General features: G+C 50.3%; 3 protein-coding genes across 3 annotated transcripts in view; 2 read left to right on the top strand and 1 right to left on the bottom strand.

Annotated features, from left to right (window-relative positions):
• NUP210L (nucleoporin 210 like) overlaps positions 1 to 9,790 on the top strand; it is a 100,177-nt gene extending 90,387 nt beyond the window's left edge. Inside the window, exons 36-40 of the mRNA XM_056122801.1 lie at positions 4,459 to 4,709; positions 6,114 to 6,318; positions 9,002 to 9,106; positions 9,461 to 9,535; positions 9,696 to 9,790. Coding sequence (XP_055978776.1) covers positions 4,459 to 4,709; positions 6,114 to 6,318; positions 9,002 to 9,106; positions 9,461 to 9,535; positions 9,696 to 9,790 — 731 coding nt within the window. The remainder of the gene's footprint in view (positions 1 to 4,458; positions 4,710 to 6,113; positions 6,319 to 9,001; positions 9,107 to 9,460; positions 9,536 to 9,695) is intronic.
• A 366-nt stretch (positions 9,791 to 10,156) lies between these two features.
• On the bottom strand, positions 10,157 to 11,289 carry RPS27 (ribosomal protein S27). The gene is made up of 4 exons (XM_056123019.1): positions 11,157 to 11,289; positions 10,790 to 10,898; positions 10,547 to 10,657; positions 10,157 to 10,239 (listed from the first exon to the last, which is right to left on the bottom strand). Exons 1-4 carry the CDS (start codon positions 11,160 to 11,162, stop codon positions 10,211 to 10,213), a joined length of 255 nt encoding a protein of 84 aa, XP_055978994.1. The 5' UTR covers positions 11,163 to 11,289; the 3' UTR covers positions 10,157 to 10,210.
• Positions 11,290 to 20,163: 8,874 nt separating this feature from the next.
• On the top strand, positions 20,164 to 27,472 carry RAB13 (RAB13, member RAS oncogene family). The gene is made up of 8 exons (XM_056123348.1): positions 20,164 to 20,508; positions 21,644 to 21,704; positions 25,650 to 25,710; positions 25,938 to 26,015; positions 26,105 to 26,194; positions 26,513 to 26,578; positions 26,663 to 26,716; positions 27,069 to 27,472. Exons 1-8 carry the CDS (start codon positions 20,385 to 20,387, stop codon positions 27,144 to 27,146), a joined length of 612 nt encoding a protein of 203 aa, XP_055979323.1. The 5' UTR covers positions 20,164 to 20,384; the 3' UTR covers positions 27,147 to 27,472.
• Positions 27,473 to 27,515: the final 43 nt, after the last annotated feature.

The raw sequence follows: 27,515 nt of genomic DNA, 5'->3' as shown, positions 1-27,515 counted from the left end.
AATCCAGAGTTCCAACCTCCATCGATGATCAAAGATCAGGGATGCTGCCTCGTTTGCCAAGGTACTGAAATTCAGATGGGCCAGACACATAATGCGATTTGGAGATGACTGCTGGACTAGAACCGTTACCGACTGGATTCCACAGGGCATCAAAAGAACGCCTGGCCACCCACCTACGAGATGGTCAGACTTCTTCGTAAAGACCCTGAACGAACAGTTTGATGCTGTTCATGTTCCTGGAGTGAGCAGACGCCATTGGGGTACACTAGCACGCGGCAGGGACAAATGGAGATGTTACTGGTGCCCGCTCAAGCAAATCGAAGAGCTACAGGATGACAGGTGATACAAGGGAAGTGATACTGCATAAGATAGAGAATAAAGATGTACATGGGACACTACAGTAGAAGAAAGGAGTGCTCACTTCAAATCTGAGGGTTAAAGTCAAAATTTTTACAGAGGAAATAAAATGAACTTGAGAAGGATGAGAAAGGATGTGAAGGTAACAGGACATTCACTGAAGGACAAGCAGCATAAAGCTGTGTTCTTTGGCCTTCCAACATCTGCAGTGCTTAGAACTAGCAGTTCTTTTTTCTGCGGTGGGGGGGGCAGGTTTTGGGCCCCACCCGGCAGTGCTCAGGGGTCACTCCTGACTCTACACTCAGAATCACTCCTTGCAGTGCTCAGGGGACCATATAGGATGCCAGGGATTGAACCAGGGCTTTCATGTGCAAGGCAAATATCCTACCCACTGTACTGTAGCTCCAGCCTCAGAACCAGCAGTTCTCACCAAGGCGGCAGCCGTTGGTTTTCAGCTTTCCTATACCTACACACAGGTAGCAGTGTGTGGACTGACTTTAGCAGTGGCTGAAGAATGCTGATACAGGGGCTGGAGAGATAGTACAGTGGGCAGGGCACTTGCCTTGCATGTGACCTACCTGGGTTCAATCCCTTGCTACTGCCAGGTACCCCAAGCACTGCCAGGAGCGATGCCTGAACACTGAGCCAGGAGTAAGCCCTGAGCATCACTGGGTGGGTCTGGCCCCAAAAACAAAATAAAACAAGAAAAAACAATGCTGTTATAGAGATCGGGAGAAGCTTTCAAAACTAAGATGAAAGTTGCGGGCTGAAGTGACAGCACAGCGGGTAGGGTGTTTGCCTTGCACGCAGCCAACCCGGGTTTGATTCCCAGCATCCCATATGGTCCCCCAAGTACCGACAGGAGTAATTCCTGAATGCATGAGGCAGGAGTAACCCCTGTGCATCGCCGGGTGTGACCCAAAAAACAAAACAAAAAAAAAGCATGAGAAGTCAGTGATGGCTGTGACATGGCAGTACTCACACATGTGTTTGCCAGAAGTTTCACTTCCGGCTGTGGGGCTCACAGGAAAACACACCCATTTCTGGTTTTATGTTTTGTGTTGTTTTGTTTTGCCACACCCAGTTATGCTCAGGGCTTACTCCTGACTTTCTACTTAGAGATTACTCCTAATGGGGTTTGAGGGACCATCTGGGGTGCTGGGGAATAAAGCTACCTGCTGTACAATCACTCAAGCCCCACAACACATCCATTCTATGGTGTTTACAGACCTCTTGTGGAATGCAGCCAATAATCTGTGGTGGTATTGGGAATCAGATCAGATCAGCGTGCCAGAGTCGTGCAAGGAAATTTGGGACCCCACGGATGTGATCATGGCTTACAAGGCAGATGCTCAGAGCCTCTGTGCTATTCCTCTGGACCTGGACCACTGGTTTCCAACTGTTGGTGGACCAAGACTGACCTGCAGACACTTCCTGCTGGCCTTTGAAAAAGTTACTGATGCTAGTTAAGCTGACCAGGGTCTGATCCCCAGTACCACACATGGTCCCCCAAGTCCCACCAGGAGTGATGCCTGAGCACAGAGCGAGCCAGGAGTAAGACCTGAGTACCACTGCCAGATGTGGCAGAAAAACAAAAACAAAAACAAAAGAAATATATGGACTGGAGGGTGAGTGCAATGAGCTAGAGCACAGGCTTTGCATGGGGAGGCTCAGGTTCAATACTCTACACCAGAGTCCCCAGAGCACTTCCAGAAGCAACCCCCAACTCAGAGCCAGGAGTAGCCCCCAAGCACAAAGCAGGGCCCAAAAATATAGGGGGGGAGTGTAAGTGACCAGGAAATGCAGCTGTTGGTGAGCACCACAACCGTGACATGTATGCCTCAGAAGGCGACCTCTGGCCAGCACATATGCGAGGGCCTCAGCCCTGTGGCCAAGCAGAGTGTGAGGGATCTCCAGGCATCAGAGCATCAGCAAAAGAGGAGGAGAGAAATAAATATAAAAGCATATGAAGTACCAGTGTAGTTTTTAAATGTTATGCCTAACCCCCCCCAAAAAATTATGCCTTTGTCCTTCATATTTTTTTTCCTTTTTTTTGAAATTGAATTACCATTAAATTACAAAGATATTTGTGACTGAGTTTCAGACTTATATTGTTCCAACTCCCATCCCTTCAGCAGTGCCCACTACTCTCCACCAGTGTCCCCAGTTTCCCTACCTACCAGCCTGCCTCTGTGGCAGGCACTTCCCCCTCCCCCATTGTCCCAGTGTTCCCTTCCCTAACCTATCCCCCCTCACCTCTGCTCCAGTGCCAACTTTCCTACTGAAGAACAGTTCTCCATGTAATATTTCTGTTTTCATGCATCTCCAGGTATAAAAATGTTGAAGTCTAGACCCTAGCTGCTTTTTGTCTTGTGAGGCCACACCCAGTGATGCTCAAGAGTTACTCCTGGCTCTGTGCTCAAAAAATTACTCCTGGTGGGCTCAGGGGAGCTCATGGGATGCCGGTAATCAAACCCTTATCAGCAACATGCAAGGCAAATGCCCTACCTGCTGGGACTATTGCTCCAGTCCCCTAGTCCCTAGCATCTAAGTTTTGTCTTGGTTGCATGACTGAATGGCGTCAATGAAAGGTTCCTCAATGCACACTGAAAAGTCAAGGGGCAGTGAGATGGTACGGTGCGTAAGAGACTTGCCATGCACATAGCTAACTCAGGCTCCACCCCAGCTCCACATTCAATCCTCCAAGCATTGCCAGGAGTGGTCCCTGAGCACTGCTGGAGATAGGCCCCAAAACAAAACAAAAACCTGAACAAAATGAAAGTTCTACTCTAGACCAGAACAAAATAAAATACTAACAGATGAGGCAGGTCTCAACAGAGAGGATAAGTCTGTGAGATCTGAAGAATGGTAGGGCATAGGAATGAAGAAAAGGCTTTCAAGACAGCTAGGATAACCAGAACACCACTGGCCAACTATTGAGAGGGGCCCTCCCGTTGATCATCGATTTGCTCGAGCGGACCCAGAAACGTCTCCATCGGAGACTTTGTTGTTACTGTGTCTGGCATATCGAATATGTCACGGGGAGCTTGCCAGGCTCTGCCGTGCGGGCGAGATACTCTCGGTAGCTTGCCGGGCTCTCCGAGAGGGGCGGAGGAATCGAACTCGGGTCGGCCATTTTGGCTGCATGCAAGGCAAACGCCCTACCGCTGTGCTATCGCTCCAGCCCCCAACATGGCCAACCCGAGTTCGATTCCTCCGCCCCTCTAGGAGAGCCCCGCAAGCTACCGAGAGTATCTCACCCGCACGGCAGAGCCCGGCAAGCTTCCCGTGACGTATTCGATATGCCAAACACAGTAACAACAAAGTCTCCAATGGAGACGTTACTGGTCCCACTCGAGCAAATCGACGAACGGGAGGGCCTTTACCTTTTACCTTTATTGAGAGGGGATTTGAGATAAATGGGATTAAACCAGCCTAAGCTTGCCTTTCTTTCACAAACCTTTTCCAGATCAACTCTTGATTCTCCTTGTATATTCCTTGGTCTGGACTCTTTTAATAATCCCTAGGATGGTGATTTGCAGATAATGGCATGAAGTACAGCTTCAGTTGTGGGCTCTTTGATTTTGGGCCATTCCACGTTGTGCTTGGGGCTTACTCTTCACACTACTCAGGGACTGTTCCTGGAGGTTCTGGGGTCCCATTATCAGGGATCAAAACCCAGATGGCAACGTGCAAGGCAAAGACCTTAACCACCATCCTAGCTCTCCAGGCCCTAGTTATTGGTTCATTTCCTTTGATATCCTCATCCTTGTGGCCATAGCAAACTAATGAAAATTAAAAACTGAGTTCACTTTTCAAAAATTTGCTTATCAAAAAAAAAGGGGGGGCTGGAGATATAGCACAGCGGGTAGGGCATTTGCCTTGCACGTGGCTGACCCAGGTTCGATTCCCAGCATCCTATATGGTCCCCTGAGCACTGCCAGGAGTGATTCCTGAGTGCAGAACCAGGAGTAACCCCTGAGCATAAACGAGTGTGACCCAAAAAGAAAAAAAAAATTTACTTATCACCATTTCTCCTGATTTTAATTTAGTAGGTCCAATAGAGCTTCTGAAAGTTGCTGTTTTTCTTCTTTTCTTTAGGGGTGTATGTCTGCCTAATCAAGGCTCGACCCCAGTCAGCAGAGCTGCTCCAGGCCCTCAGTATGGCTGACACCTCAGTCTATGGGTGGGCTACCCTGGTCAGTGAGCGGAGTAAGAGTGGAATGCAGAGAATACTCATTCCTTTCACCCCAGCTTTTTACCTCAACCAGTCAGAATTGATTCTTGGCTACAAACAAGATATCGGGGAGATAAGAATACTGGGAGTGGACAGAGTTCTAGAGACACTAGAGGTATGTTAAGGACTCAAAACACAAAACCGCAGATGGGGTTAAAAAGTTTTTTTATTCCCAGCCCAGGGTAATGAAAGTTACTCAGTGACTGGCTAAAATTTACCATAGGGAAAATGTTTTTTACCATATCTAGTGGTGCTTGGGGAGGCAGGATCATGGGGGGAGTCTCTCACAGTTCAAAGCTCAGCTGTTGCTCCCAGGCAATGCTCAGGGCATCACTCACCAGGAACTGAATTCAAGGCTCCCACATATCAAGTGTGTGCTCCAGTCCTCTAAACCATCTCTTCATCCCACCACAGGAAGTAAACCAAAGAAAGAAAATCTGTCACCAATCCTAATACCATAGGGGATTCACTGTCACTGTCACTGTCCTCCCGTTGTTCATCGATTTGCTCGAGCCAGCCCAGTAACGTCTCCACTGGAGACTTTGTTGTTACTGTGTTTGGCATATCGAATACGTCACGGGGAGCTTGCCAGGCTCTGCCGTGCGGGCGAGAGCTCGGTAGCTTACCGGGCTCTCGGAGAGGGGCGGAGGAATCGAACTCGGGTTGGCCATGTTGGCTGCGTGCAAGACAAACGCCCTACCGCTGTGCTATTGTTCCAGCCCATATGGGATTCCCAGAGTCCAAAACCTAGGTCATGGGGGCCAGGGTGAGAGTACAGCAGGTAGGGCACTTGCCTTACCTGCAGCCAGCCCACATCTGATCCCCACCATCTCATACGGTTCCCCAAGCATTGCCCAGAGTGATCCTTGAGCACCGAAACAAAAAATGTGTTGTCCAATCTAAAAGGTAATACCAGTGCTATCTTCAATCTTTTTTTTTTTCTGCTTTTGGGTCACACCTGGCGATGCTCAGGGGTTACTCCTGGCTCATGCACTCAGGAATTATTCCTGGCAGTGCTCTGGGGACCATATGGGATGCTGAGAATCGAACCTGGGTTGGCCATGTTGGCTGCGTGCAAGGCAAACGCCCTATCCGCTGTGCTATTCGCTCCAGCCCCTATCTTCAATCTTTAGGGGCCAGAAAGATAGTACAGCAGGTTGGGCACTTGCCTGGCAGGTGTCCAACCTGGGATTGATCTCCAACATCCCGTATGGTCCCGAGTCCTCCAGGAGTGATCCCTGAACACTGCTGAGTGTGACCCAAAAATGAAAAAAAAAGCGAGGTTGGGGGGAATGATTCTTTCAAACAAGTGCCTTTTCAGGGTAGCAAAGCTAGAATTGGACCACACCCAGCAGTGCCCAGGGGTTACTCCTGGCTTGCACTCAGGAATCAGTCCTGGTGGGGCTTGAGGGACCATATAGGGGCTGGGGCTCAAGCCCAGGCCAGCTGTGTGCAAAGTTAGCCCTCCCTACTGTACTATGGCTCCAGCCCCTAAGTGCTGCTTCGTCTCTTCTCCCAGGTCTTCCCCAACAATCCTGTCCTAGTAGTCTCTGGCCGCAGGTACCTGTCTCTCATGCCGAGCCTGGCCGTCTACACCGTGCGGGTGGTCAACCTCACCTCCCTGCAGCACATGCAGTCCCCGGTTTTTATCAACGTTTCCAGTGTGCTCACAAGCCAAAGTGAGGCTGTGCAAGTGAGAGTGGTGATGAACGTGCCTGGCGCTGGTAAGCACTGGGACCTGTTCTTTTATGTATTTAATTCTGGGGCAGGGGAGTTGGGTCTGGACCACACCCAGCAGTGCTTAGTTAGGATTTATTCTAGGATGCCAGGCAGGGATCAAGCCCAGGTTGGCAAGTGCAAGTGCCCTAACGGCTGTACTATCTCTCCAGTCCCCTCAAATCCCAATTATTCCTACCATTACCCAGGTTAAAAATTATGCCAAGTTTGAGTGGAAGGGGAAAGATTCACGAAATGGTGTTAGGAAAGCCATTATTTCTCTTAAATCATTGCAAATGGTAAAGCTCCTAGCTCCTAATGGAATTTATTCCCCCATAGAAGGGACCTTAATAGTCAACCCCTTTGAGTTCTCTCTCCCCAGCCTTAGGTTTTTGTTTTTCATTGAAGGCTAAAAATGCTCTTTGGAAAATATGAAATTACCACAGGTCAACTTGCTGTGGCTTCAAAATTATTTTGTTTTTATAATAAAAAACAGGGGTTGTGTTTTATGTATATTTGCATATGGTTACCAAAAATACAAAGCATTTATATGTATTCTCATAACTGTATTTCTCCCTTTTAGTAAGTTGAAAGGGCCCAGAACAGTAGTAGTGCAGTCAACAGGCACTTGCCTGACATGCAGTCAACCCAGTTCAATCCACAGCACCCCATATGGTCTCCCAAGCTCAGACCACACCCAGCACAGCAGTACTCTGGGGTTACTCCTGGCTGTCCCCAGAGGACCATACAAAAAGCTGGCGATCAAACCTGGTTGACTATAAGGCAAGTGCCCTACCTGTTATACTGTTTCTCCAACCCAAGATCAGTTTGGGCCGATGGACAGAATTCAATGTTTCCATGCCCTTGAATGGGAAAATACTCCTTCAGCTTATTTAGTTTACTGAAAGCTAATATCTTCATTATAAACATAGTTATCATCAGCAAAACAAAATCCAGATATTTTCAAATTGTCAGATCTCAAAAACATTTCATTTCAAAATTACAATTACAACTTGATTTTTTTCCTTTACTGTTGCTGAAGTAAAACACTACTAGTCACTTTGGGAGGGGAGGTTGGACTGTTCTCAGGGATTATTCCTGGGTCAGGGCACAGGACTGATCCTGGCAACAGCCAAAGGGCTAGGCAGCATCAGGGAAGGACCCAGGATCGGCTTTGGTCATATGCAAGGCATCTCACCTCCTGAATTTCTCCAGCCCACAAATTAGGCTTGTAAAATTTTGCTGTGATTTTAATAAATAGACTGTTTTGGTTAACTTCCACATAACAGTTGGACTGGAGGCATAGCACAACGGGTAGGGCATTTGCCTTGCTCGCGGTCAACCCGGGTTTGATTCCTCCGCCCCTCTCAGAGAGCCCGGCAAGAATATCCCGCCTACACGGCAGAGCTTGGCAAACTCCCCGTGGCGTATTCAATATGCCAAAAGCAGTAACAAGTCTCACAATGGAGATGTTACTGGTGCCCACTCAAGCAAATCAATGAACGGGAGGACAGTGCTACAGTGCTTCACTAACAGTGTAACATGTATGACTGCTCATAACTTGTTTTATTCCTACTTTATATTTTGCTTTTTGTATTTAAAAACAATGGTTGAGGGCTGGGAGCGATAGTACAATAGATAGGGCATTTGCCTTGCACACAGCGAAGCAGGGTTCAACACCTAGCATCCGGTATGGTCCCAAGCCAGGAGTAATCCCTGAGCATCTCTGGGTATGACCCCCCCTCAAAAAAAAAGGTTGAGGACACTGGGTGAGAAGGAAATGGAAAATTATCAGATGAGACCTATAGGTTCCACAAGAGTTGCCATGACAAAAACTGATTCAGAGCTAGAAATCAAGTTTAGGTGGGTCAAGAAAAGCTAAATTTCCTGGGGGCTGCAGAGACAGCACAGTGGGTAGGGCATTTTCGAGTCCCAGCATCCCATATGGTCCCCTGAGCACCGCCAGGAGTAACCCCTGTGCATCGCCAAAAGAAAAAGTTAACTTTCCCATCACTGAGAATTTTTGTTGGGTCAAGACAACATTCCACTGGGATTCCCCAACATCCCATGGTGCCAGAACTTTAGGGTGTGGTCCCAAAACAAAACCACCAACTATTTTGGGGCCACACCCAGTAAAAATCCCACACTAGGGGATTTCAGGGCTCTTGTACACAAAACACTACCCTAACCACTACAGGTTGAGTTTTTGCTTCTGAGGTCACCCAGAAGTGCTCAGGAGAAAAAAATCACAATGCCACCTACATGCAGAGCAAGAACTTGGCCCATTGGGCTCTCAGGCCCCAGACACTAAGAATTTAAACAAAGACAATGTCAAAAACAATGAAAAGCAAGTTAATTTGAGTTTCTGAGAATGTGCCCTAATGAAATGATGTCTTGAAAAAAGCATTTTAAGAGGTCACTGGTGGCCCACAGAAAGTTATAAATTGGTGAAGGAAGCAAGAGTCATTTTTAAATAGCAGATACAGACAAGAATTGGTGGTGTTTTGCTTTGGAAATAGGAAAAACCACAAGCAGAATTTATCCCCTTTGCTTATCAAGAAAAGGCATTATTACCCTAAAGAGCTGGAATTTGAATGACTGACAGGCATTTGTCTGACCTGGTCGCACAAGTTTATTTAAATATAACTATGTCCTGGATATAAACATTCTTTCATTCTGGCCAAGGTACAGATCAGTGTGAAGAGTCAGGTGTCCTCCAGAAGTTCATGGGTTCTTACCAGGTCCTCCTCTTTACCCTCTTTGCGGTGCTGGCATCAACAGCTTTCCTCTTTCTAGGTAAGGATATTCAGCTCCATGGGCTTTTGACTTGCAAACTGCCTTCATTTTATTTCACAAACTAAATGAGGATGAAAATTAGCCATTTATCACATCTAATTTGTGACAATTGAAACTGACTTAACTTCCCTAGCCATCTAAATGCTGTGACAAACAGACCACTCAGTAACCACACCCTGTTATCTATAGTTAATTTCTTTTGGCCAGAATTTGAAATACTTAAAAGCCTGTTTGTAACTGTAACAGAATAACCCAAAGCATCACTTTTCCTGATACTGAAACCTAACATTAGCATTAACTTTGTCTCCTGTAAGAAAATAATCTCTTCGGTAAATTCTCCCTTATTTTTTGCAGCATATAATGCTCTCCTCAACAAGATACAAACATCTCCAGTTGTCTATGTCCCAACTCAAGGGCCACCACAGAGAGGTAAACAGTTACAACCTTTTCTCTTTCAAAAGCTCAGATAATGTCAGTGATGGAGCTCAGTAGTCAAAGTCTGATTTGCATGTATAATTCCGAGTTCAATCCCTGACACCAAACCCAAAAACTTATTGACCTTTCACTCCCCTTCCGCTTACACTTCTAGGCTCTTTTACCTCCACACCTTCTCCCCAGCCCTTTGTGAACCCACAAACCCCAGGAGGTCGACTACAACACTGGCTATGGAGTGTAAGACACTAAGACCTCCTCTCGGATAAAGACCTGGCCTCCTTCGGTAAACTCTGTAACAGTAAGCCTCCAAATAAGCTTTGAACTTCAAGTAAAGGACATTTAATTGTTTGCATTAAACTGATGTGATCCTGTGTTTTAAGCGTTCAGTTAATTCTAAGATACAAAACTGCTAAATATCCCACTTACACTGCAGTCCAGACCTTTACGAAGCAATGAAGACTATTCAATGAGTAGAGGTGGATAAATGTCTCAAATGTGCTCAAGTACTTGGCCACTTACTTGCCCCGAGTGACACTAGCAGTCCACTCTTCTGGTTGCCCCTTAATACTGGAGGCAGGAACTTCCTAGCCGTAAAACAAGACAATAAACAGGATATATCCAAAATGTGTTTATTGGGATGGTTTCCCGTTCATCCGATTCAGGGAGCTTTTAGTGCTGCTTCCGTCTGAAGGAGCATCCTGCAAGGAGACATTTCAGAGGTTAGTTGACAGCAGCTCATTTGCTGGAACCGCTCAGGTTCCCCACAAAGAAATAAGCCTGCATCTTTGTGTTTCTTCACCTGTCTAGGAGAGTCACCATCACAGCCACCCCAGCTGTGACCAGGACTTTGAAATTACAAACTGGACTGTTTCGAGGCACACCTCGGGAGAACTAATAAATCCAACCTCTTCACCCAAACAGCCTGACCCTTTATTTACATCACAGGGGTTCCCTCTGCGCACTCTTATTTGGAGACGGGACGGTAAGGTCCGCGAGCCCACTGACCTTCTGTAAGCCTGGCTTTCCCTCCTGTAGGCTGGCAGAGGACAGTGGAGCAGCCGACACACAACACCACGGTCTGTGCGTGGCTGAAGACGGTGGTGATCTTATAGCATCCTGTAAACGAGAAACAGTCCGTTTTTCTCGAGTCCGCCCAAGGCAGTGGCAAAGGCTGGCTACGGCTCAGACCGGGGGCCCCGGAGCCCGAGCCCAGCTGGGCAGCCGCTGCCCTGCACCCGGGCCACTCACCTGGGCACTTGACGTCCATGAAGTAGGAGTTGGGGCTCTGCACCAGCCGCTTCTTCTTGTGCTTCCGCTTCTCCTCCTCCGGCGAGGGGTGAAGGAGGTCCTTGGCGAGCTGCGGGGCACACAAGGGCGCTGAGATGCTGAGACCCCCCCTACCCCACGCCCCCCGCGCCTGCGCGGCACCGCCGCCATCTTGTCCCCGCTCCGCTCCCGTTCGCGCGTGGCCGTCGCGGCCTCCGTGCCGCCCGTGGGGGAGGCGGGGGGATGGGGGGAATCAAAGCGGCCCCCCCTCGAGGGGAGCCCGGCGCCGCGGCGAGGAGGGTGCGGGCCCCCGGGCGACGGCGCCCCCAGCCCGAGAGCGCGCACTCACAGGCATGTTCTCGTGGGGAGGCCGTCACCGCCGGAAAGGATCGAAAGCGGAAATCCTGCCGCTTATATTCGACGCGCTGCCGGAAGTGACGTAGAAGTGCCGTTCCCCGCCATGTTGGGAAGGTCGTCTGGGGGTGTCTGTGCGCGAAGGCACAAAGGGAAGCTGCCATTTGCAGGAGGTCCCGCACGCGGCTACAGATGTGTCGCCACGTCGCGTGAGCGTGCCTTCGAGGCGGCTCGGCCTTCTGTCTCCGTCTTGGTTTTACTTAGTTTTCTTTTTTTTTCCCCCCTCTATGCGGTCCGCACCCCTGTCGCTCCTTGGTGATGCTGTGGAGCTGCAGTCCCGCTGGCTGCGGAAGGGGCGTCATCCGTCAGGCTGCGACGCTGCACCTGCAGCTTTTAGGAATCTCACCGCGTGCCTGCGCCTTAACCATATTTACAGGGTGGGGAGTGCTGGGCTGCTCCTAGTGGTAAAGGGGGACCGTGCGGTCTCACGGTGGGCCTTACCCGCTTTCTTCTCCCGCCTGTCCCCTCAGTCCCGCGAGGTTACAGACCCCAAGTGGCGCTGGCTCCGCTTTCTAGATGCAGCGCTGGGGGAGCGCCGGTGATTCTGCACCACACTTTATGCTTCTCACACACCCCGGACTGTGGTGATCAGAAACAAGCTGCAGAGCTTCAAATCGGTGCTCAGAGCATGAGGAACTTTGAAGCTGAACCCGAGACTCTTGCCTGCATGGCAGTTGCCCCAAGACACTGGTGCTCCAGCGTCAGCCCAGGGCCCATGCCAGTGGGCAGATGGAGATGGGCTCAGCTATGTCCTAGAGGACCCTGCTATGTCCTCAGGGATCATCTCACGGTTCACCGGACCCTTGTTTTTTATTTTCCTTCCTTTTATCTTTTTTCTTTTACCTTTTTTCTTTTTGGGGGGAGGGGGAGCTGGTGTTTGGGGGCCATACCTGGCAATGCACAGAAATTATTCCTAGTGGTGCTAGGGGATGCGGAGGATCAGACCCAGGTCAGCCATGGTCAAGGCAAATATCCTATCTGTTGTGTTATTGCCAGGGGCCCCTTAATTTTTCTTCTGCTTTTTTATTTTTGTTTGTTTCCATTTTTGTTTGTATGGTCATCCCGCCAGTGCTCAGAGCTTATTTCTGCTATGTCCTCAGGACTCACCCTTGGCGGTGCTCAGGGGGACTATATGGGGTGCCAGGGATGGACCCAGATTGGTCGTGTACACGGCAAGGACCCTACCTGCTGTACTATCAGTCCAGCCCAGGCAACTTTATATGAACTTTTTATCAAGCCAGTCACCCTTAGGAGTTCTCTAAACCATTCTAAAAATAGAAGTAGGTCAAGAATGGTGTAGGGAGTTAGGGCACCACACAGCCTCCTAAGCATAACCAGGTGTGACCTGGAAGCCCCAAGCCCCACTGGAAGACCCTGGGGACCCCAGCTTTGGAAGCCTTGAGCTGCACATCGCACACCTTACCACAGGCCTGGCTGGCACAGTATCACAGAAAAGGAGCCCTGGGCACTGGGATCACCCCGCTTGATTACTTGATCACTTGACATCCCGTTACTCATCAATTTGCTCGAGCGGGCGACTCTCCATTTGTCCCTGCCACGTGCTAGAGTAGCCCAATGGTGTCTGCTAGTCCTAGGAACATGGACAGCCTCAAACTGATCGTTCAGGGTCTTGATGAAAAAGTCTGACCATCTCAAAGGTGGGCGGCCACACGATCTTTTGATGTCCCGTGGAATCCAGTTGGTAATGGCTCTAGTCCAGCGGTCGTCTCCAAATCTCATTACGTGTCCAGCCCATCTGATTTTCGATGCCTTGGCAAACGAGACAACATCCCTGATTCTTGATCGTCGACAGAGGTTGGAACTCCGAATTCTTTCTCTCATTTGAGTGAAGCGTGATACTCCAAGCATAGCTCTTTCGATTCCTCTTTGGGAAACCCGAATAGCGTTCTCATCCTGTTTGTAGGGCCTAGGTCTCTGAGGCATATGTTAATGCAGAAATAACAGTGAAATCAAAGAGATGTGCCCGGAACCAGAGATTATCATGTGGATATGGTCGATTGTGCTGAATCCTTTGTGGAACCCAGCTTGCTCGCATGGTTGTCCTTCATCTAGTGTTCTGCCAGTCCTATTCAGGATGACTCAAGTGAACAGCTTGTAGACGACAGACAATAGGCAGATTGAGCGGTAGTTGCCAATGTCATGGATGTTCCCCTTCTTGTACAGTAGTACATTCCTGCTGGTTTTCCATTGGACGGAACCTTGCATTCAGTCAGGTAGCGTGTGAAGAGCCGAGCCAGTGTTTTGATGAGTACTGACGGCAAGTTCTTCAGGTGTTCGAGTCTGACCTTGTCTGGGCCAGGTGCTGTTCGCTTCTTTACCGACGAAATGGCATGTCGGATTTTGGAAGGGAGAAAGTTGGGAACAACATATCCATCCTGCGGACTTTGGTATGTGGGCAGGTGGACATGGCTATCGAAGAGATCCGAGTGGAAGTCATGGATAATCTCCATTGCCGTTCTGGAAGATGTGATAGATCCATCAGGACGTGGGAGGGCAGTCATCTTGGTCTTGTAGTTGGTGAAGGACAAGCGGGCATTGCGAATGCTTTTCCCAGCTTCTGCGGCATCTACCAGCTCTCTTTGAGGTCTTCCTTTATCGCTTCTCTGCACTGCTTTGCGAGCTCGGATGTTCACTTGCAGTTACCTGAAGTTTGCGCCAAGCCACATTGGCAAATGAGCTCAAGAGTGTTTGAAGACAGGCATCTTATTGTGGCTATCTTTCAGCATTCCTCATACAATCATGGAGGTGCTTAACCAGTCGATCGCATAACCAGTCGATGGCATCTTCCCATGTTGCCGCAATAGTGCCAAAGAGCTCCCAGTTGGTGATAGTTCTGGGAGTTCTCTTCCTAAACTTTGCAGCCCTTTCTCCCTGCTCTGTGAAGTAGAATTTTGCACAAAGGAGACGGGATCACCCCACACAGAAAATTAAATTTCATGCTATACTTTGTAGGAGCCTAAGTGAAAGTGTTGAGAAAAACACCAGGGAGAGTTATTAAAATTACAATTTTTATTTCAGTTTATTTTTCACCAAAAAAAATTTTAAATAATAGTAGGGGCTGGAGCGATAGCACAGCGGGTAGGGTGTTTGTTTGCCTTGCACACAGCAGACCCAGATTAGATTAGATTCCCAGCATCCCTGATGGTCCCCTGAGCACCGCCAGGAGTAATTGAGTGCAAAGCCAGGAGTAATCCCTGTGCATCACCAGGTGTGACCCAAAAAGCAAATAATAATGATAATAATAAAAATAATAGTAATTTGAGCAGTGGGGTGCCTGCCATGTGACCATATCATGGTCAACACTTGGCTTTTCCCATGTTTGGAGGGAACCAAGCAGTGCTGGGGGCTAACTGGGATTCCCAAGCACAGAGCATTTACCCCAGACCTTTGAGCTGGGTGGAAAGAGAGGAAACAGGGAAAGAGAGAAATTCCCTGGATTTCCTTAGCACCACAGAAAAGAGAAGAGACAGAACCAAGGAATAGTACAGCAGAGAAGGTATTTTCCTTGTCTGCAGCCTACCCAAGGTTGATCCCTGGCACCACATTGGGTCTGCCCCTCCAGGAGTGATCCCTGAGCATCCCCACCAGGAGTGATCTCTGAGCATAAAGCCTGGAGTAAACTCAGAGCACAGCTAGGTGTGTCTTCCCCGCCCCCCAATAAAAAGAAGAAAGTGAAAGAGGAAGAACAACAAAAACTAGGTTAACTGTTGTCCAATTTAATCTCCTCCCAATCCTTTCCAAAAATGCTGACCTCAGACACATACAGGGGCAGGAGGTGGCTCAGAGGAAGAGCACATGCCTTGCACACGTGAGGCCCTGAGTTCCATTTGGCATTTCAAAATAAAACCAAAAAAATGGGACAGGAGGGGCCGGAGTGATAGCGCAGCGGGTAGGGCGTTTGCCTTGCACGCGGCCGACCTGGGTTCAATCCCCAGCATCCCATATGGTCCCCCAAGCACCACCAGGAATAATTCCTGAGTGCAGAGAGCCAGGAATAACCCCTGAGCATCGCTGGGTGTGACCCAAAAAGCAAAAAAAAAAAAAAAAAAGGGGACAGAACCAGAGTGATAGTACAGCAGGTAGAGTGTTCGCCTTGCACACAGCTGACCCAGGTTCAGTCCCCGGCACACATGTGGGCCCCCCCCCAGGCCTACCAGGAGTGATCTCTGAGCACAGAGCCCGGAGTAAGCCCTGAGCACCACCAGATGTGGCCCAAAAACAAAAAAAAGGAGGTGGGGGTACTAGAATAGGCCATGAGTATCCTTAGGTGTCTCCCCCTCCTTCACAAATTAGAAAGTAAAAAGTAAAGTAAAGGCCCTCCCGTTGATCATCGATTTGCTTGAGCGGGCCCAGTAACGTCTCCATTGGAGACTTTGTTGTTACTGTGTCTGGCATATCGAATACTCTCGGTAGCTTGCCGGGCTCTCCGAGAGGGGCGGAGGAATCGAACTCAAATCAGCCATGCTGGCTGCGTGCAAGGCAAATGCCCTACCGCTGTGCTATAGCTCCAGCCCTCACAAATTAGAAACACTATGTAAATGGAACTTTTGTTTGGGGGCCATATCCGGTGGGTTTTGGGGCTTCCACCTTATTTTGTGCTCATATATCACCCTTGGCAGAGCTCGAGGGATCTTATACGGTGCTGAGGATTAAACCAGGATCTACTGCATGCTGTGTTATCTCTCCAGCCCTGTTTTTGGTTTTTGAGCGTCATTCTTGGCTCTTGTTTGTTAGAGACCCATTTGTGGTACCAGGTATCAACCTAGGGTTGACCTTTTGTAAGGGCAGTATCTTAACCCCTGTACTATCTCCAGCCCCACAAATAGTGCTCATTAGGGTTATTGTTCAATTTGCTTGCAACAATTCCCCAAGTTATGCTACTTATCACCTACAGTTAATGGATTAGGAAAACAATACTCTGAGAAAAATTCATTAACCAAAGGACTACTTTTTTTTTTTTTCCTTTTTGGTTGGGTTCACCCAGTGATGCTCAGGGGTTACTCCTGGCTCTGCACTCAGGAGTTACTCCTGGCAATGCTTGGGGGACCATATGGGATGCCGGGGATCAAACCCGGGTCAGCCACATTCAAGTCAAACACCCTACCAGCTGTACTATCGCTCCAGCAGCCCCTACTAAACTGTTTTCAAAAAAGAAAAAAAAAGGATTATGTTAAGTGTTTGGAGGAGTGGGGCTACATTTAACTGTGCACTCGGGCTCACACCTGGAGGGCCTCCCAAAACACTATGTGGTGCCAGGGTTGAGCTGTCTGCAAAGCAAATGCCCTATCTGCTGTACTATCTTCATGTCCTCTATGCTAATTTGCATTCCTACATCTTTCCTCACATCTTTTTTCTTTTTTTGGCTTTTTGGGTCACACCTGGTGATGCTCAGGGGTTCCTCCTGGATCTGCATTCAGGAATTACTGGGGCATTGCTCGGGGGACCATATGGAATGCCAGGAATTGAACTGGGTGGACTTCGTGCAAGGCAAACACCCTCCCTGCTGTACTATCACTCTGGCCCCTTTCCTCACATTCTAATCAGAGCTACCTTTCTAAGATTTTTTATCTGGGCAGCATCGACACTTGACAGAGAATGAGAAGAAAGGAAAATGAAGGCAATGCATCATCTTCAACAATGTCCAGTTGAGAGCAGGCAGGGCACTTGCTGGCATGTGACAACCCTGGATCGATCCCCAACACTCCATATGCCACCCCCCCCCCCCAGCACTTCCAGGAGTGATTCCTTTTGGGAGTTTTTTTTTGTTTTTGTTTTTTGCTTTTCGGGTCACATCCAGCAATGCTCAGAGGTCACTCCTGACTCTGCACTCAGGAATTACTCCTTGTGCTGCCTGGGAACCATATAGGATACTGGGAATCAAACCTGGATGCAAGGCAAACACCCTCCCCACTGATTATCACTTTGGCCCCAGGAGTGATTGCTGAGTGCAAAGCCAGGAGTATCCCCTAGACAGCACTGGGTGTGACCCTAAAACAAAACAACAGCAAAAACAATATCCATTTGTCATAAAAGAGTCAAGAAGATAACTCATATAGCATCAGAGTATGCTGTGAATTCCGAAGGAAAGGATAAGGGTGAATATACGGTTTTACTGTTAGTGTGTGAACTTCACTGCTATAAATACCCCTGAGATAGCCAGTTTCATTCTCTGTGTAGGGGGTGTGGGACTGGGAGTGCTGGCAGCTACTGCTGGTTCTGTGTTCGGCATTGCTGATGGACCAGGGGTATGTGGGATTAAACAGGGGTCAGCCACATTCAAGGTAAGTGCCTGAATCCCTGGAATCGGTTCATCTCTCTAGTCTTGGGTGGTAAAGGTAAAGGCCCTCCCGTTGATCATCGATTTGCTCGAGCGGGCCCAGTAACATCTCCATTGGAGACTTTGTTGTTACTGTGTTTGGCATGTTGAATACTCTCGGTAGCTTGCCGGGCTCTCCGAGAGGGGCGGAGGAATCGAACTCGGGTCGGCCATGTTGGCCGCTTGTAAGGCAAACTCCCTACCGATGTGCTATTTATCTATTTATTTATTTATTTACTTTGCTTTTTGGATCACACCCAGCAATTCTCAGGGGTTACTCCTGGCTCTGCAGTCAGGAATTACTCCTGGCAGTGCTTGGGGGACTGTATGGGATGCTAGGAATTGAACCCGGGTCAGCTGCGTGCAAGGCAAATGCCCTACCCGCTGTGCTATTGCTCCAGTCCCAGGGTGTGGATCTTTAAATATGGAGTTGGTAAAACCTCATGGGAAGGGGGGCGTTCCGGTCCATCCTTCACGCCCTACCGAGGTCACCAGTTGCCCCCCGCGAGCGGCTCTCCAGCACGGCCACAGCCCCAGAAGCACAAGGACTTAATGCAGAAACCAGCAGCTTGGAGCAGAAAAGTGAACGGACTATGCGTTAATCCAGGCCATCATGTCTGTCCGGAGGGGAAAGGGTGTTGCCCCAGTCGCCTTCTCCTCTCTGGAAAGAAAGATGGCGGCCGCATGGGAGCCTTGTGGACAGCAGGTATGAGCTGGGAGTGTGGGGGCGACTAAAACCTCATGGGAAGGGGGGTGTTTCGGTCTGCCCTTCACGCCCTACCGAGGCCACCAGTTGCCCCCCACGAGCGGCTCTCCAGCACGGCCACGACTCCAGAGCACAGAAACCAATTTCTTAACTATCTGACTTTCAGTAGAAATACTTCCAGGGTCAATAAGTAAAATAGCAGAAATCCAAAACCAACATTTAATTCTTGAACCCAGCTGTAGAAAGCAAATCACTTCACAATGCTTTTTCAGCATGTCTGATTTGGGGGGGGGGTAAACTCTAAATAATAGTGGTGAATCTTTTACTGAAACAATGAATCTAATCAAAGCAGATAGAGTGTTAACTAGAATTCATCTGCCTCACAGGGATTGGGAGGGGTGGGGGTGGGGTTTTATTGGGGTTCTTCATGGTAAAAAAATAAGTATTGGTAAAGGGAATTGTGTTTGATATTTGCATGACTGAGACTTAAACCTGAAAGCTTTGTAACCTTTCCCACAGTGATTCAATAAATAAATAAATTAATTAAAATAAATAAATATGGAGTTGGTAAGATAAATACATAATTTATTCTCATGGATCAATACGAATTAATTGCAACATGATAGTTATCAACCAGAAAAATCTCTGAAGTGTGACACCAGAACTATAATAAAGTGGGTAAGGTGCTTGCCTTGCAGGTGGATTCCCCCAAGTTTAATCCCTGGCACCACATAAAGTCCCTTGAAACCCGCCAGGAGTGATTCTAGAGCATAGAGCCAGGAGTAAGCCCTGAGCACAGCCAGGTGTGGCCCCAAAACAAAACACGTGTCATTTCTTGCTGAAACATGAAAGACTTAGGCATCAACCAAGCAATTCCTGCGGGCGGGAGGGGCCCATTCTCAGGCTGAGGGTCCTATCCATGTGCCATCCGGGAACAGCAGTTATACCAGTGTAAGTCAGGTCAGAGATATGAGCAAATACTTCAGTGCGGTTGAAACTGCTAGGCCTGAGGCCAGAGATGTGGCTCAAATTTGGGGCACACGCCTTGCTGGGCAAATGCTTGGCACTCCAAAAAAAAGAGAGAGAGAAAGAAAGAAAAAGAAAGGAAGGAAAGAAAAAAAGAAGGAAAGAGGGATAGGAGAAAGAAAGAAAGAAAGAAAGAAAGAAAGAAAGAAAGAAAGAAAGAGAGAGGAGCTGGAGCCATAGTACAGCGGGTGGTTGCCTTGCATGCTATCGACCCGGTTCGATCCCCCGCATCCCATATGGTCTCCCGAGCACCGTCAGGAGTAATTCCTGAGTGCAAAGCCAGGAGTAACCTCTGTGCATCGCCGATGTGACCCAAAAAGAAAAAAAAAAGACAGGAAGAAAGAAAAGGGAAAACTACTGGATTTTTTTAAAATCAAGACAATCCCTGAAAATTGAAGAATAGTTTAAAGAACTGGTTTGGTCAGTGAGAAGAAATAAAGGAGGCTTAAGGCTCTTAACACACCCGAAGAGAGGGGGAGGAGAGAAAGGACGCAGAAGGGGGAAACGTGGACACCGACAAATAGGGGGCGCCTTCAGCCGTGCACTCCGTGATCCAAGAACTCCCATTGCTGGAAAAGCAGGTCTTGGAAGAATTCTCTCCTGGGGCCAGATAAGTCGCTTCCGCACTCTGGGCAGGCCAAGGCCTCGCGCTCGCGGGCGGTTCAGGCCCGGGGGGCTTCCCAGTGACCCGGGAACTGCCCCGCGCGGTCCGCGTCCAGCAGGACACCGGGGACCGGGGCCGGGTGGGCGCGCTCGGCGGGTCGTCCCGCGCCTGCCCGCCAGGGGGCGCACCACCCGTCGGCCGCAGCCCGCGCCCCGCGCGCGGCTCTAAGTTTCCCAAGCGCGTCCCGAGCGCCGAGCCCCCAGGTCCGCGCTCCCCGAGGGGCGCGCCCGCAGGGAGCTGCAGAACCGCGTCCCCGCCGGGCGCCGAGCAGGGAGGCCCGGGGCGGGCCGGGGGTGGGGCGCGGCGCGCCGCGGCGGCCGCCTCTTCCCGGAGTCCGCGGGACGCAGGAAAAGTCCTTCCTGGCCGGCTGGCCCGCGCCGCCCCCTCCAGGCCCGCCTCCCCGCCGCTCCCGGCTCCCCCACACTCCGCCATGGCCAAAGCCTACGACCACCTCTTCAAGCTGCTGCTCATCGGGGACTCGGGCGTGGGCAAGACGTGTCTGATCATTCGCTTCGCGGAGGACAACTTCAACAGCACTTACATCTCCACCATCGGTGAGCACCCAAGCCCCCCGCCCGCACCCCCAGGACCCCCCGGACCAACTCGCCGGTGGCCCCACTGGCCAGTGCCCCCACCCCTCTCGAGAGCGGCTTTCAAAGTTCAGCCCCGAGTTCCTGCCCCAGACTCCCCCGCCCCCACGCCCCCCGCGCCCCCGGTGGGAGTCTGGGTGGTACCCAAACCTCCCATCATTCCGGGGCTTGCAGAAGGAAGACCCTCGAACCCCAGACGGACCCCGCTGGGCTTCGCTCCTGGCTTCTCTAAAAACAACGCCACCCGCTAAGACTTTCCCATCCTCCGTCCACGTTTCCCGCCCTGAACCCACCCCCAACATCTGACCCTAGCCTGCTGGTCTTTTCCAGCCCCAGGGGAGAACCAGACCCACCCCCCCAACCCCTCCCCAGCCTGGCGCTCTGGCTCTCAAGTTAACGGGCAGTCAGGGACGGGAGCACAGTGGCCGGTGTGCTGAGCCACCCAACCACTGTGGTGTTTGCTCAAGCCCAAGCGGGGGAAGGGAGGGAGGTGGGAATGAGGGGATTTTTGGGGTCTCTGAGTCAGCCTGATGAGTCAGCAGACTGGGACCGTTCCCCAGGCAGCCACTAAGACCATTGTCTCCCCTCCTCCCCCCACATCCTTCTTACTGTCCTCTCTGGTCTGGGGCAGAAGGAGAGAGAGCCTCAGACATTCCGCGTAGAAAGGGGAAGGGAAAAATGCCCTTTTCCCGACTACACATTCAGGAAGAATCTTGTTTGCGCCTCAGACTTGCCTTGTTCCCGGCCTGACCCTCCCAGAAGCCACTGTCAGCTTGCCTTGCTGTCCCTTGTTCCCTCCAGGCCCAGAGGGTGGATGGAGGGGGGAGTGCGGAGAGAAGGGGGCAGGGAAGCAGAGGCGAGAACCTCCCTGCAGGACTGGCCTCACCCTCTCCCCTTGCCCCTCCAGAGACAGAATCTAAGTGAGCACAGTAACAAATGAATCTGAGAGCAAACCTAGTTCCACACCTGCCGGGCAGCAGCCCCTGGAGCCCCTGCTGAGGCCCGGGTCTGCGTCTCCACCCCACACTGTGACAGACTCACACGCACCACACCACACACAGAGCAGCTTCAGCTTCACCAAACGCCCTTCCACCCCTAGGGATTGATTTCAAGATTCGCACTGTGGACATAGAGGGGAAGAAGATCAAACTGCAAGTTTGGTGAGTGAATTCTGTTGCCTCAGGACCTCTGCTAACCCTTTTCCTTTTGTTTTGCTTCATTTCTTACCCTTTCCCTATTTCTTTATTTCTTTCTCTCTTGTTTTTTTATCTTTACCTGTGGGTGCTCGAGGGCTACTCCTGACTCTGTGCTGGGGGTTGCTCCCATGGTTCTCCAATAACCCTGCAGTGCTGGGGATTGAGCCTGGAGTGCCTGCATGCCAGCTGAAGCTCCAGCCCTTCCCCCCACCCCACTCCACCCCCACCCCACCCCCACTCAGCCGGTGTTCAGGATTAACTTTTGGTTCTGTGCTCAGATATCACTCCTGATAGGCTCAGGGGACCATAGGTGGTGCTGGGGATTGAACCCAGGTCATCTGCATGAAAGACAGGCACCCTACCCACTGGACTAGCTCTCCAGCCCTTATTCTCTGCTTTATTGGTAATTCTGTTGCCTCTTCTGACTACCAGTATTCCCTAAATTTGACAACAGCGTTTACAGACTCTGAACAATTAAACAGTAAAGAATTAAGACTTATTTGGGGGGTGGGAGACAGAGTACAGCAGGTAGGACACTCCCCTTGCATGCTGTTGGTTCAAGTTCAATCCCCGGCATCCCATATGGTCCCTGGACCCTCCAGGAGTGATTCCTGAGTGCAGAGCCAGGAGTAATCCCTGAGCGCTGCCATGTGTGGCCCCAAAAACAAACAAAAAAACCTGGGGGCGGATTTTAACCATACCCAATGATACTCAGGGACTACTCCTGGCTTGGTGCTTATGGGTCCTGGTAGTGATGTGGGTCCCTATGGTGCTGCGATTCAACCCGGAACTTTTGTATGCAAAGCCTCTCTGTCAGCCTTGAACTATTTCTCTGGCCCCGCAGAGTTAAAAATTAGGAATTTAGGATTAAACTTAAGAATTAATTCTAGGGGGCCTGGAGTGATAGCACAGCAGGTAGGGCATTTGCCTTGCATGCGGCCAACCCAGGTTCGATTTCCAGCATCCCATTTGATCCCCTGAGCACCGCCAGGAGTAATTCCTGAGTGCAGAGCCAGGAGTAATCTCTGTGCATTGTCGGGTGTGACCCAAAAAGAAAAAAAAAAAAAGAATTAATTCTAAGGGCTGGAGCAATAGCACAGTGAGTAGGGCGTTTGCCTTGCACGCGGCCACCCGGGTTCGGTTCCCAGCATCCCATATGGTCCCCGGAGCAGTGTCAGGGGTAATTCCTGAGTGCAGAGCTAGGAGTAACCCCTGAGCATTGCCGGTGTGACCCAAAAATGAAAAAAACAAAAGAATTAATTCTAAATTCTTAATTTAGAATAAAGAATTAAGAAATAAGTCTAGGGGCTGGAGCGATAGCACAGTGGGTAAGGTGTTTGCCTTGCACGCAGCCGACATGGCCCACCCTAGTTCTATTCCTCCACCCCTCTTGGAGAGCCCAGCAAACTACCGAGAGTATCTTGCCTGCACAGCAAAGCCTGTCAAGCTCCCCATGACATATGCAATATGCCAAAAACAGTAACAACAAGTCTCACAATTTGTTGTGAGACGTTACTGGTGCCCACTCGAGCAAATTGATGAGCAATGGGAGGACAGTGCTACAGGGTTACAGAATTAAGAATTAAGTAAAAAAAAAAAAATTAAGTTTAGGGACTGGAGCGATAGCATAGCAGGTAGGGCATTTGCCTTGCACGCTGCCAACCCAGGTTCGATTTTCAGCATCCCATATGGTTCCCCAAGCACTGCCAGGAGCTCAGGAGTAATTCCTGAGTGCATGAGCCAGGAGTAACCCCGGTGCATCGCCGGTGTGACCCAAAAAGAAAGAAAAAAAAAAAAAAGAATTACGTCTAGGGGGCAGGAGAGATAGCACAGCAGGACAGCAGGCAAGGAGCTTGCTTTGTATATAGCTGACCAGGCTTGATCTCCGGCATCCCATATGGTGCTCTGAGCACCCCCAGGAGTGATCCCTGAGCATAGAGTCAGGAGTGAGCCCTGAGAACACCCAGGTGTGGCCCCCAAAACACAATAAATAAATAAATTTAAAGGAATCCTGCCTGTCTGATTTATTGGAGGTCCACAGGACCAAGTATAGAGGTTTGGTTTGACCGTTCTGGAAAGTGGGAGCCCTTGAAAGAGTTTTCGTGTAGGAGGCTTCTCGGAGGCATTTATGCTGCAAGAAGAAGCTGCGGGCTGTGGTTGAAATTCTTGCTCTGTAACGCAACTGCCATGTGACCCTCATTAGCTAGTTAGCCTCTCCAAATTTATTTCCTTGTTTGTAGAATAGAAACATTATTGGGCTGGAGTAAAGGACAGCAAGTTGACACTTATGTTGCAGGCAGCTGACCAGGATTTGATCCCTGACACTGCTCAGAGTCCCCTGAGCCCCACCAGACGTGACTCCTGAGCACAGAGCCAGGATTCATTCCCAAGCACAGTCTGGTGTGGCCCAAAAACCAACTAAACAAAACATAAAATGCACTGCACTGCACTGCACTGTCTTCCCGTTGTTCATTGATTTGCTCGAGTGGCCCAGTAACGTCTCCATTGTGAGACTTGTTACATGTTTTGGCATATTGAATACGCCATAGGGAGCTTGCCAGGCTTTGCCATGTGGGTGGGATACTCTTGGTAGCTTGCTGGGCTCTCCAAGAGGGGCAGAGGAATCAAACCCGGGTCGGCCATGTCAGCCTTGTGCAAGGCAAACGCCCTACCCGCTGTGCTATCGCTCCAGCCCAAACAAACGTAAAATAGGAACATCAAAATGTGTCTGGTAAGAAAAAAAAAAGATTAGGTAAAATGAAACGTACATATAAGATGATGTGGGACTGGAGAGACAGTATAGTGAGCCGGGTGTTTGCTCTGTCGGGGTGGAGCGCCTCCTGCTGCCTTGCAAGCAGCTGACCCATATGGTCTACCCAGTATCTCCAGAAGTGAACCCTGAGTGCAGAGCCAGGAGTAAATCCTAAGCATCACCAGGTATAACCCAAGAACAAACCAAAAAAGATGCACTTGAACCAGAGAGATAATACAGCAGGTGAGACGCTTGCCTTGCATGCAGCTGACCCAGGTTTGATCCTTTGCATTCCATATGGTCCCATGAGCCTGCCAGGAATAATTTCTGAGTGCAGAGCCAGGTGTAAGCCCTCAGAACAGCCAAGTCATGGCCCAAAAATGAAAAAAAAAATGAAAAAAAGTCCTTGCATAGTGCTTGGTGGAGAATAATCATGCAGTTAATAGCAGAGCAATTCCTTTTTCAGTATTTAAAAAAATTTTTTTTTTTTGGACCAGAGCAGTAGGTAGGGATTAGCTTTGCACATGCTGAGCCAGGTTTGGTCCCCGGCATCCCATGTGGTCCCCTGAGCCAGAGCATCACCGGGTATGACCCATAAGCAAAAAGCAAAAATAATTTTTTTTGGTCGGGGGCAGCCACACTTAGCGATTCTCGAAGCTTACTTCTGGCTCTGCACTCAAAACTTATTTCTGGTGGTGCGTAGGGGGCCATATTCCAGGAATCAAATCCCAATGGACTGTTTGTGAGGCAAGTGTTCTGTCTCCCCTACCAGCCCCTCATCTCTCCACCGTGACCCAATATCTGTATTCCTTTTCCCTTTTACCAACCTGCTTGCTGATTCTGTTTCTCTCAGCTTCACCCATGCACAGACTGAATTCCTCCTGTTTATGTGTGTGTGCATAGAGAGGGGTATTCTTTCTGGAAAACCCTTTTCTCTATTCCACGCCATGAATGTTGTTTTGTTTTCCTTGGAGGCTACCCCAGACTGTGCTGAGGTTTTTGCTCCTCACTCTGACCTCAGGGACCACTCCTGGTGGGACTTGGGGGACTGTATACAGTGCCGGGGATCAAACCTGGGCTTACCATGTGCAAGGCAAGCACCTGCTCGCTGTCCTATCGCTCTGGGCCTCACCCCATAAGATTTTCTGTCTCTTCAGGGACACAGCTGGCCAAGAGCGATTCAAGACAATAACCACCGCCTATTACCGTGGAGCCATGGTATGGAGTGTGGGTTTGGACAGGGGCTGAGGGCACGAGACAGTAGAACGTGGGTTTATGGGTACAGAGGGGCAGAAGAAATGAGGGGCCGACAGGTGGGTTGCAGAAAGCCCCCCTCGCAGTGGCTAGTAGGGGGACCTTGCGGGGTGCCTCAGCGGGCAATGGGGAGCCTCACGCTGAGAGGCATGATCCAAGGTTTTGGCCCTGAGCCCCGTGTGCATTCCCAGGGCATTATCCTCGTGTACGACATCACGGATGAGAAATCCTTTGAAAATATCCAGAACTGGATGAAGAGCATCAAAGAGGTGACGACTCCCCTAAAGAGAGGGGAGCAGGGCAGGGCCCCGAAGGTGAGCGGGACCAGGGCTCACCAGGCTTCTCCTTTCTCCTCCAGAATGCCTCCGCCGGGGTGGAGCGCCTCCTGCTGGGGAACAAGTGTGACATGGAAGGGAAGAGGAAGGTACAGAAGGAGCAAGCTGATAAGGTGCGGTCAGCTGTGTAGCGGCCTGGGAGCCAGGGTCGGGGCGGCCAGAGCCATAGCACAGCGGGGAGGGCCTTTGCCTTGCATGTGGCCGACCCAGGTTCGATGCCTGGCATCCTGTATAGGTCCCTGAACACCTCCAAGAGTAATTCCTGAGTGCAGAGCCAAGAATGACCCTTGAGCATCTCTGGGCATGACCCCAAAACAAAACAGAGACATCTGAGAGTCAGATTGTAGAGGCCTGGCCGAGAGCCGAGCTGTGGGAGCTGAGGTGGTCGTGAGACCTGTGGTTCAGCTCTGCCCCACTAACTCCCCCCGCAGCTGGCTCGGGAGCACGGGATCCGTTTTTTCGAGACAAGTGCCAAGTCCAGTATGAACGTGAATGAGGTGAGCTGCCCTGCCGCTGTGACACCTGAAGAGAGATGGGTCCCCCGCTCTTTCCCCTCTCACCTGTCCCCCCCTCCCTGACAGGCCTTCAACTCCCTGGCCCGGGACATCCTGCTGAAATCCGGCGGCCGGAGGCCAGTGAGTGGCTTCTACAACTCCATGTGTGTGTGTGTGTGTGTGTGTGTGTGTGAGACCAGTGAGTGCCTTCTACAACTCCGTGTGTGTGTGTGTGTGTGTGTGTGTGCGGCCAGTAAGTGGCTTCTACAACTCCCAGTGTGTGTGTGTGTTTGTGTGTGTGTGTGTGTGTATGTGTGCGCGCGCGCAGCCAGTGAGTGGCTTCTACAACTCCCTGTGTGTGTGTGTGTGTGTGTGTGTGTGTGTGTGTGTGTGTACTGAACGGGGCAGAGGGCTGAGGGGTCCTTGAGGGTAAGTCACCTCAGTGACTCCCAGCCTCCTACCTCCCCTCACCTCTCTGCTCTTCTCCCTTTAGGGAAACAACAACAAGTCCCCCAGCACTGAGCTGAAAACGTGTGACAGAAAGAACACCAGCAAGTGCTCCGTGGTCTGACGGCCTCTGCCCCACTCCTCACCCTGAGCCTGGAGGTCCTGCCGGAGTGCGGCCAGCGCTGGATAGAGGAGGCGCTGGGCATGGGAGGGAGAGTGCAGGGCTTAGTGGCATGTGGATAGGGAGATGATGGTGGGAAAATGGAGAGAGAAGAGCAAGGTAAGGGGGGGAGAGAAAAAAGGGAAGTTGGAGGAAAGGAGGAAGAGAACGTGAGACAGGTGGTGAGGAGGTGGGGGAGAGGGAGATGGGGAAGGGCAGATGGTTCCCAGGCCTCAGGTCTGCCCTGGGTTTCCAGGGCAAACACGAATGTAAATAAATCATTGATTTATTCTGTTACTGCTTCAAATTTCCGGGTCCTCAGGGGTCGGGTCT

This window comes from Sorex fumeus, unplaced genomic scaffold (genome assembly GCF_029834395.1).
Source record: "Sorex fumeus unplaced genomic scaffold, SorFum_2.1 ptg000047l, whole genome shotgun sequence".
Lineage (NCBI taxonomy): Eukaryota > Metazoa > Chordata > Mammalia > Eulipotyphla > Soricidae > Sorex > Sorex fumeus.
The sequence above is the reverse complement of the archived record's forward strand: the minus strand, read 5'-3'. Positions and strand labels throughout refer to the sequence as shown.